A 10,635-nucleotide genomic window follows, 5' to 3' on the forward strand; every position below is an offset into this window, starting at 1 on the left:
CACTCCTCTTCCTCTCCAGCGCACCATCGAGCGCATCTATCGCTAAAATCCAAATAATGGCAAATGGCGAACAACAGCAGACCCGAGAATCGAAGTGAATTTTGTGGCATCATTAATGTACGGCGCGGCATTTCCTCGGACGCGCACACAATAATTGCACCTAATTTATTCCCGGCAATTTGTATTTGTCCCTACAGAGGAGAGGGCATCTCCTTCTTCCTCGTGCGCTCGACGAGACTCTCGAGTACTCTTGTACTTGCCTTGGCTCTACCGGCCTATCCACGCACCGTGGCAACCGAAGAAAAATTACCAACTGCATTGCACTCGTGTGCAGCAATTATGCTAAATCGGCATCCGAGCCGTGTGAATTTCACCTGAAAATAGTAATCTGCACAGCCGCCAATGCCAATCCATCCGCAGCAAATGCTCGTAAAAAGAATAAGAAAAATAAAAGGAGGAAGAAAGGAGATGGAGAGGAAATAAAGAATGATGCACTTACCTTTGAGCTGGGTGCTTTCGATGGCGAACATGTTTAGGGCCATCAGCTGGAGGAATCGGGTTGATGGTAGAGGTAACGGCGAGTGCTGCAGAAGAGCCCTGAACTCCTTCAGCATCTGCATGGCGGTCTCGTGGAACGTTTCCATCCTGCAACAACAACAATCGGACGCAATCACAATCGGCGAAAAATTCCTCCGACCGGAGACAGGATGTACGTTCGTGGAATTTTGCGCGTAACGCAAACGAATTTAAATGCGTTTGTAAATATCAATGGTTTGTGCATACGCAAACTAAAGATCTATGTATATCAAAACCTAAATTGTATCCCTATCCAATTAAGTCATGTATTAAGATGCATTAACAACTGAAGTGATTGTTCTGCAAGATATAATTGATAATCTAGCATCAATAATGAAGCACTTAAGAGTTGGATCTAAACAATCCGGCCTTCGTCCAAGTAATAATCATCTTTTGTGGTTGCAAGGTGCATGCACCGCTCTTCACATGTGCGCACGCGGGCCCCTGAGCATAAAAGAACCGAGGCAAAGAGCAGCAGTATCATCAAAAGAAGCATCCGAAAGAATAAAAACAAAACCTTTGCCTTTTGAAGCATCCAAATTCTCTATCTCTCTGAGTATATTGTCAGTTGGGTGAAATAAATTAATGGTTATAAGAAAACAATGAAAATGGTTCTTTTATGTGCGGCGCGTATAATGCGAGATGGAGGAGTCGGTTGGATGGTGAAGGAGGAAGAGGAGGAGAAGAAGAGGGCCAGCAGAAGAGAAAAAGGCGACTCAGTTTAAATATATTTTCTATGTAAACTGTCAGGAGATTGTACGGCAAGATGGATTTAGCGCTTTGGCGGCGTCCTCTCGTCGTCGGCGCAATTCAAAATTCATGTACAGTTTCGCCGCGCGGCGGATGATATAATTTTAAAATGAAATAATGGTCGTATGTATACGGAACCGGAATGGAAAATAAATGCCACTTATATTTTATACGGACAACTGGTCGCGGCCGTCCACGAACAGCGAGAGGTTCAAAGAGTCACAGACCATTTCCAAGTTTTCATACGTTATTGTTCTCTTTTGTATATACGTACGAACGAACGAAAGAGAGATAAAGGCCTGGAATCGCATTTTTATCCATCCATCCACCTACTTACAACAGAAATCACGATAGGTCAATGTGTCTTTAACAAAACTGAATAATTTTGCGATGATCGTGTCCATTCTATTCCACTTTGCTTTATAGTCTATACATAGACAACAACCACGGCAAACTTCGATATTTACAATCCGCAAACTACACTTACAGATCGTAACTATCTCTCCATCATTACATTATCATAAACACGTTATTTTATAATTATATTTTGTTAATATTTCAATGCTGGAGATACACATTATGTAGTTAATCGAGTAGAATTAACGAAATCCAATAAATGTCCATGTACTTGAAATATACGAAAGCGATAAATCTTTTCAAATTGCCGTTAACACTCCAGTTAGTTGTTTTTTTTTGTTCAGATTCCCCCTATTACGTTTTATAGTTTAGAAAGTGTGAAATAGATCAAACGAATGCAATCAATATTATGAAATTAAAAAAAAAGAGGATCAACAACATCAATCAATATTTCTTCCGCCTGACAAAACAAACGTAAACTATACATTATACATGATGCTTTCAAATAAAATGAATTGGAATTACAATTACATTGTTTTTAAAAACAAATTTCAATGGTAAGATGATGTTAAGTTCCTTTTAAGCGTCGTCTAAAAGAGACAGACCAATGCTACACATGAATATATATATATATGGAGAGAACCATCGATGTCTTTTGCTTTCGATTTAGTTCAGATAGCTTTAAATGTCACCGCAATTTATTGCGATGCCAATCCATGAAGCGATCCTTCATATTATTCGGATTCGTAATATTACAAATGAAATAAATTTGAATTTTCATTCATTGGGAACCGTCTCGCCGCAATTCACGTTTCCAAAGTTAATGCATTCCAGCCGCAAAGTGGTACCTTAAAAACATGTGTTCTGGAAGCGACGAGGCTTTTAAATTCCAAAAACAAGATCATATTCAGTTTTATTACTATACTTTTGGACCATTTAAAGGTTAAGTAATCACTCGGAAATCGTAATCGCTAACTACTGCAGTGGGAAACCAGTTCTTACTTCCAATTCCAAATATACAGCTATTTCTTTCGAACGATGTACGCTTTTTTTTTTGTTGTTGTTGTTGTCGTGTCAATTATAAAGACTGAAACAATCACGAGATGCCTAAGGATTGCTCAGTGTATTATTTAAACAAAAAAAAAATTAATCTATTAAGAGTTTTACTGTAGTTTCAATATTCTACAAATTATATACATTTTAACTGCGCGAATTTCGGGATGAGAATAAGAAATGTACTTTCTGGGCATAATTAAATGTAACTCACCCAACTTTTGTAATTAATTTTCCTTGGACGTGAAGGTAACTCGTGACGAAACGTTTGTTCACCTTAAATTGTTAAAAGTATAGCAATTAGTACACTGGTAAATTGACAATGTTCTGTGTATTTATATAATTACCTCGACGCTTGAGAGCGAGGCTAGATCTTCCTCTTCCGAGTCGATGGATTTGCTGTCGTGCAAAGTGGAAGTTGTCCTGTAAACCCTGCGACCACCGTCCGGTCGAATCCAGGTTTCCTTACGCAAGGATCCGGCTCGACCCGCCGGCTCCTGCGATTCCTTCTCCTTCATGTGTTGTCTCGCCCTTTCCTGACGTTCCTCGCGCCTCTTGCGCTCACCGTGCTCGTACTAAGTGTTCAAAAACAAAAAGAAAACAATGTGCATTCACGAAACCAAACCAGAACCAACGTATCTAATCTGTTTGAGACTACTCGGCTAAGTACGAGGTATCAACAATTGGGAAACTCTTAAAGAATGGAGCAGAACAACAAGCGGACGCTATCAACATTATTCTAAATATTAATTAAGCAATCACTATTTAGAATTTTGCACTAAATATATATAGAGAGAGAGAGAGAAATATTTTAAATTTATAAAATACCTGCGTGCATTGTATGTAAGCAACATATGCAAGAATAAATGAACATAATAAGTAGTATGAAATCGTTTTCGACTACTCTTTATGACCATTTGCTAAGGAATTATTAATAAGTAATTTTAATAGTGATATTGAATGAAGCAACTGAAAATATATTGTTTCACTTGCATTCTTCATTTCTTTGCGAACGATTATGATCTGGTAATCTCTCAATATCAAGCTAGTATATCTTGTCATTATGAGTGCCTATTAGAAAAAGGAATCACATTTGAGTTCACAGTTTCCGGGATTTCGAAAGAAAATTCCATCTAAATTATAATATGTGTAGTTTCTCGGTATCTCGATCGTAATGGAACTGCTCCAAATTCAGTTTCATCTTTTATTGCCCATTTAAATTCGTGAAAGTGCAAGCGTTCTGTTATTAAAGAACAGTTTTCGGTTCGGGCTCTTCTTTGACAATAACGTTAATTTCCGCTAATTTCACCTAATTATAGAAGCTTAATTAGACCACGATCAAATTAATGATAATGAAAGAAAGCAAACCGAGATAGAGATCCGCTTTGAGTTACGCAACGTACGGCTCATCATCGGGTGCGTTGCGTAACATCGGACGGTGTTCTTTCTGTTCAGTGTGAAATGTTGCTAGAGATGATGATTGGAGGATTGAAGAAAAACGAGCCTAAGAGAATATCAGAGACCGGATGAATTCGTCTCCAGCATCGAGAGATCATTATGGGACGTATCGAATTGCAAATTGGATGGACAGCTTTCATAGAGTGATTAGATTCGATGTGGTTTCGGTTAGAAGAAATATGAAACTACGTGAATTATTATTATTATCATCATTATTACAAATAGAGCGGGGACGTTTAAGTAGCTGATTATTTTTTTTTTTTAGAAAATTGAACTACCAGAGAGATACAAATCACACAAGCATAATAATAATAAGTTAATCTAATGAACACGGATCCAACAAATCTGATGACTTTTGATGGTGATCAGCGTTTCTTGAATCCGCGCACGTAAGACGAGAATGCAACAACGAGTAAAATTAACAAACCAATTGTGTTAAGATGAAAGATAATAAAACAAATATATATATATATGGTGAAAACAAAAGATTACTAAAGTAGTTGGAACAGTTAGCTATACAAGTGCATAATCAAATAATACGAGATCCTATGGCAATATGGAACTTTGAAAGAGAGAAAATCCTCTTTTCCGCGCACAATAATATTACATATGAACTCTTACTGTATAGTGACCTGTGCGATGTAGATGATAAATCATATATACGTACGTATATTTGATGAAGATACTGCAGCGTTTAATGGCGGGGAGAGAGAGAGAAACAAAAAAAAACAATAGTATACACATAATAGTCCACCGTAAAATAAAATGAACTTTTCAAAACACAATGTAGTATGCGTAACTAAATCGCGATTCTCATTTTTTTTTTCATGAATAAATATGGAATAAAATATAGTATTTGATCGCATGCGAAGGCCTCACCTTCTTCCGGTTCTCATCGAACAGCGAGATTAGACTCTCCCTTGCAGATTGGACTGGATTCGTGGACATCAGACTCCTCATGTAAAAGTACACAGCGTCCAATTTTTTCCTCTGCAAAGCGAAACGTGAAAATTCGTGACCAATATTGTCTAAGGATTTGCACAAGTTACCGAATATACCGCCAAGACGGCTAATTGATTATAAGGCCTTCCATTCTTCGGATTGATATCGTTGGCTTTGATGTACAACCTGAGTTTAAATTAATGTTAAGTATGTTCGGATGGTGAGATGAGATTACACTTACTGTCTGCACTTTCCGTAATTCGAGGTTTCGTTGACCTGTTCCCTATACCTACCCAAATCCCCTAAGAAAATCAGTATCTTCTGTGCGCCGATTAAAGCGAGCTGCACGTTCTTCGCGGCCTTCTGATGGCTGTTCGGACCGACGTGGTTCGATAATTTAAAGTTATTTGTCTTCTCCAGTTTCTCCAACAAACTCTCATAATAAGAACAGCCTTCGTCTATGAGATTGAGCAGGAAAGATTTGTATTGTTCCCGATTCTCCTGCATGTTTTTTCTTGTGATCTCGATTATGTTGTGGTAGAGCACACGCCAGAAATAGTTCTCGACGTTCTCGCTTTGGCAAAATTTCAGGTCGTAGCATAGCAAATATTCCAGGCTTTCTTTGAGGAAGTCGCGAAGCGGTTTTATGTTTTCCCACATCAGCATTATCGAACCGGAATTAATGACCACCTGCATATCGTAGTCGGCAAATTTGATGTCCTTGAGCAGCATCGGATATTTGCACATCTTCCAACCGTCCGACCGTTCGTTGTGCCAGTTCGGTTTTCCATGCTGGTCGGTGTGCTGCTGCTGTTGCTGCTGCGGAGAGACATCTGCAATCTCGGGTACACAGCTGACACGTGAACTGGGTTTATTGACGATTATTGGTCTGTTAGGGTTGTTGGGATCGAAGAGGCTTCGCTGCTGCACGCTGGTAGGCGTGGATCGCTTCTGTCCCATGTCTGGAAGTTGAGGCCGCTCCGGGAGCTTGGGGCTTTCGATGAAGCTGCTAGATGGTGGTAAATGTATGATTCCACCCTTACGTACTTCTTCGCCGACGACTCTCGACCTAGGCATCTCTTCGCGCCAATTTGGACCTCCATCCTGATGCTCAACGGAACCGGGTTTCTTGATTCTCTCAAAACTAGGTTCTCTGCTTCCGTTTCGAGAACGTAACTCCTTGGAATTTTGACGAGGTCTTCTCACTTCCGGTACCTTGAAATTTGCATCCGTGCTTTGATTTTGCTTTCGACAGTAACCCTCCGCACTTTTATCTCTGTTTCGACTGCCGCTTCTGCAAGAAAACGTAAAGTAATAAATCAAATCATCCTTTCATATAATAAATAAAAATACCTATGATGTCTTCTATTCCTTTTCTTTTTATTTCTGGATTTACTGTTCGGCGATTTATTCCCGTTATCCATTAAACTAGTGACCGAAGAACTTCTGGTCAAAGCATCACTGAGGGCTTCTGCTTCCATACTGGCATGCATCTCGACTTCTTCACTCCAATCCTAGAGTACAGATAACATATGTAATATAAACAGGCGAGACAATAAGATGTAAACGTACGAGAATAGTGTTCGTGTTAATGTCTACGTTAATCCTAATCGACACGGGACTGGGTGGAGAAATCGGCGATAGTTGAGCTTCTAGACTTTCGTTGAAGACCCGCTGCAGTTGAGGTGTCCTCTCGAACCTCTCGCTGATTCTATGCATATTGACGGGAGTCTGAGATCGCGAGTTCAAGCTTTCGTTGCTTCTGGTGCGGTTGGAAAAGGTGGGCGTCGATGGACGCGAATTGCTCGGACTGTTTATGTATATTCGATCAGGCGTTTGCGATCTGTATATCCCGTGCGAGTGGTCATATTCCTGCTGGAGTCTGCCGCGACCTTTGTGCCGGCTATTCGGCAGCGTATTGTACGTCATGTTGTTCATGGTGACGTGCTGATTGGAGTTGTGGTTGTAGCACTTCTGAAAACTTCTGGGCGCGCTACCCTGAAACGTGATACTGGATCCATCCCAAGAATCATCCACCACCGTTTTATAATGAGACATGTTCTCGTCCATTAGTTTCTTCTGGAAGCGCGGAGGTAAATTCCTCTTGTCCGGTTCCACGCCCACGGTGCTGTGCCGCCGCCCACTAGGAGGTTTCATATGTGACTTTTCGTTGCCAAAATTACGGTTCGAATTTATTGTTTGCGGCTCGACGCTTCTGGTGTCCCTAGTCCTGTCCCATCCTCCTGTATTGGATTGATGAGAACCTCTCGGTTCCGATCCTGAACAATGAAATAGCATTATACATAACGTTTACGCTTATTTGGCTGCCTATAGTACCTTGCCGTAATCCTCTATTCGGGGAATTCCCTCGCCATTCAGCTTGATTATTATTATTGTTGCGTCTTCGATTCGGCATCTTCCTATTACGATTCCCTCCTATGTGTTCGTTACCTCCTCCACTACCATTCATGTTCCTCTCATTTTTGCTATCAACTTGTCTTTGAGATTTCTGCTCAGACATTCCCCTGGACCGAGCAACAGCAGACGCTTCGTAGTACGACTGCTCAGGTTTCCTTGTCCTTCTACCATCTCTCATACTAAGATCGGACATTTTTGATGTAGTGTTGTCCAGATCTATCCTATTCATGCAATCATCCTGATTCCTGAACTTCTCCAAACGACTCTCAGCTAAGTTCTTCTTTACAGGCTCATTCTCCAACTCATTATTAGACCTTTGATAGGACTTTCTCAGCGGTCCACTTCCAGGTGTATACAATTCCAATTGTGGTTTAGAACTTCCTCGGGGCATCTTTCCCTCGCACCAAACCAAAAAAATACTAATCTTAAACAAAAGATACAAAGGTTATTCACATATCAAACGCAAGTATATCGAATCATATCGTTTCATTTTCATCCTATCACAGTCTGAATAGCCCTGCACTCTACTCAAGCGTTATTGTTTATAAACATAAGTTAAATCTATTGTGGTTTTTAGGTTATGTTTACTTTTCTTACGTAAAATTGCGTTCAATTGGTGCTCTTCGACTGTACGGATGCGAATTTCAAACGGTCACTCCAATATCTCCCATAAAATCGTCTGCAATACGTGCACAAAACAGGTGTGACAATAATCACGAGACGGTTTAATCTGCGTTTATCTGTTTCGTATTTCTCTTATTTCCTTGCGTTATTTAGACATCGCCATGACATATTATTACCAATGCTGTCAATATCCAAACAAATTTCGCGGTTCTCGTTCAAAATTCCCGCCACGTTAAACCGTATATCGTTGAAACAATTGTAATTTTCAGATTTTCACAGTTTTAATACACCAGTTTCACTGTAAACCATTTGTAAAAGTACTTTTTAATTGCAGTGACATTGGAAAACAACCAAAGGTCCAAGAGAAATGATATGAACATGGCAAACGTTTATTTTATTGATATCTATTAACTCTAGAATGTTACAAAATGAAAACCATAGAAACAATCAAATATTTTGAAAGTTATAAAAGATGCAGCACTTTTTAGATTTTATAATGTTATTATAGTTTAATTACACGATAATTAATAATGCTATTTAAATTAATTATCTATTATTCCATTTTTAACGCGAATCATTGCAATATTTGAAGACACAAACCTTAAACTCTGTTACTCGATTTTTTGAATATTTATTTAAGAATATAATTACATAATCGTAAAGAATGATTCTTCCTCTTTCCATTGCTGCTAAATTCATTAATTTTGGACAATTAATAAGAAAGTTATTAAACTTTAATGATGCCACTGCGTTTTTCGCGAGTCGCAAGTCTCCCCCCTAGATTCTCTAAAATGACCGAAAATTTCGAAGACCAAGAATGTATTTATGCTCATTTTAATCTCTGTATATTCTAGATCAACATTCATATACAAAATTCTTCTGGGAACAAGTTTTTTTTATGAAACTACAATACATTTTCGAAGACGTTATTTTGCCATCTATCATTTGTGAAATACCAAAGTTTGTTAATTAATTATGAAGTGGCTATAGCAGCTATAATCCAATATTTACGTTCATTTGAATCTTCGTTTATTCAAGATCAACATTCACTTCTAACATTCTTGTGGGAGCTAATTTTTACCAAAAAATAGGCCATTTTCGAAGACGTTATTTTGCCATCTGTCATTTGTGAAATTCAAAAGTTTGTTAATTAATTATGAAGTGGCTATAGCAGCTATAATCCAGTATTTACGCTCATTTGAATCTTTGTTTATTCAAGATCAACATTCACTTTTAACATTCTTGTGGGAGCTATTTTTTACGAAAATACAGGCCATTTTCGTAGACGTTATTTTGCCAGCTGTCATTTGTAAAATACCAATATTTATGAATTAATTATGAAGACACCATTGCAGCTACAAACGTATATGTACGCTCATTTTAATTTGTGAATATTCAGGATCAACATCCATATCTAACATTCTTGTGGAAGCTATTTTTTACGAAACTACAGGCTATTTTCGAAGACGTTGTTTTCATATTTGTTCATAGATACGCACTCCTATATGTGAATTCGAAAACGAGAAAAGTTTAAAAACCACATAAAGCAAGATTTCCTACACAAGTTGCGTAACTTATAACCTCATAGGATTTTGTAATACAATGAGAAAAAAGTGATATACTTTAAGTTGTTTAACTTTTAAAATTTTCTCGTTTTTGTGTATGTATGGTTGCAGAATGTTTCCAGAATATTCCAGCAGATGTCTCTGCACATCGAAATTAAAATGCTTATAACTCGGAAAGTAATTAGCAATTAGATTATTAGATGGAAGTAATAATATTAGACTCATTTATACACTATTTTTGCATGCTTGTTTATTTAAAATGGAACGTTTTTAAGGAAGTGGATTTTGTGCAGCGCCAAAATGCCTGAACTACAACCTTTGAAATATTGCTAACAGATGGCGCAATCTGTTACAAGAAATGGAAAATATATTTTGCGCCTAAAGTTCAGACAACCGAACATACATATGATATTTGAAGATCAAATAGGAAAACAACGACTTAGATAATGGCCTGTATTTTAGTAAACTTGAGCTCCCAGAAGAATGTTAGACATGGATGTTGATCTTGAATATACGTAGATTCAAATGAACATAAATATTCGAGTATAGCTGTTATAGCGTCTTCATAATTAATTAACAAACTTTAGTATTTCTCAAATGACAGCCTGCAAAATAACGTCTTAGAAAATGCACAGCAGTTTCATAAAAACATTGTTACCAGAAGAATCTTGTATATGAATGTTGATCTAGAATATATAGAGATTAAAATGATCATAAATACATGTTTGTAGCTAACATAGCTTCATCACAATTAATTATCAAACTTTGGTATTTAACAGTGCGGAAAACAACGTTTTCCTGTAGTTTCATAAAAATTAGTAGCATGTATGAATACTTGCTACATTCCCCAAACATTCAGTTTTCATATGCATCTTTCGGATCCATTCAATCT

At 38.0% G+C, this 10,635-nt stretch overlaps 1 protein-coding gene across 5 annotated transcripts in view; it reads right to left on the minus strand.

Moving 5' to 3' along the window:
* LOC108558292 (telomerase-binding protein EST1A) overlaps positions 1-8,346 on the minus strand; it is a 31,702-nt gene extending 23,356 nt beyond the window's left edge. For 2 of the 5 annotated variants that reach the window (XM_017915162.1, XM_017915164.1), the window contains exons 1-11: positions 8,152-8,346; positions 7,474-7,973; positions 6,709-7,415; positions 6,490-6,650; positions 5,378-6,430; positions 5,244-5,322; positions 5,074-5,184; positions 4,862-4,879; positions 3,084-3,311; positions 2,951-3,012; positions 500-645 (exon numbers count right to left, since the gene is read on the minus strand). In XM_017915162.1, the coding sequence (XP_017770651.1) occupies positions 500-645; positions 2,951-3,012; positions 3,084-3,311; positions 4,862-4,879; positions 5,074-5,184; positions 5,244-5,322; positions 5,378-6,430; positions 6,490-6,650; positions 6,709-7,415; positions 7,474-7,945 (3,037 nt within the window). In that variant the 5' untranslated portion in view covers positions 7,946-7,973; positions 8,152-8,346. Of the gene's footprint in view, positions 1-499; positions 646-2,950; positions 3,013-3,083; positions 3,312-4,861; positions 4,880-5,073; positions 5,185-5,243; positions 5,323-5,377; positions 6,431-6,489; positions 6,651-6,708; positions 7,416-7,473; positions 7,979-8,142 lie in introns of all 5 variants that reach the window. The other 3 variants (XM_017915163.1, XM_017915166.1, XM_017915167.1) reach the window with 3 other exon arrangements.
* Positions 8,347-10,635: the final 2,289 nt, after the last annotated feature.

This window comes from Nicrophorus vespilloides, unplaced genomic scaffold, assembly GCF_001412225.1.
Source record: "Nicrophorus vespilloides isolate i.1.1-1 unplaced genomic scaffold, Nicve_v1.0, whole genome shotgun sequence".
In the NCBI taxonomy this organism is placed as follows: Eukaryota; Metazoa; Arthropoda; class Insecta; order Coleoptera; family Silphidae; genus Nicrophorus; species Nicrophorus vespilloides.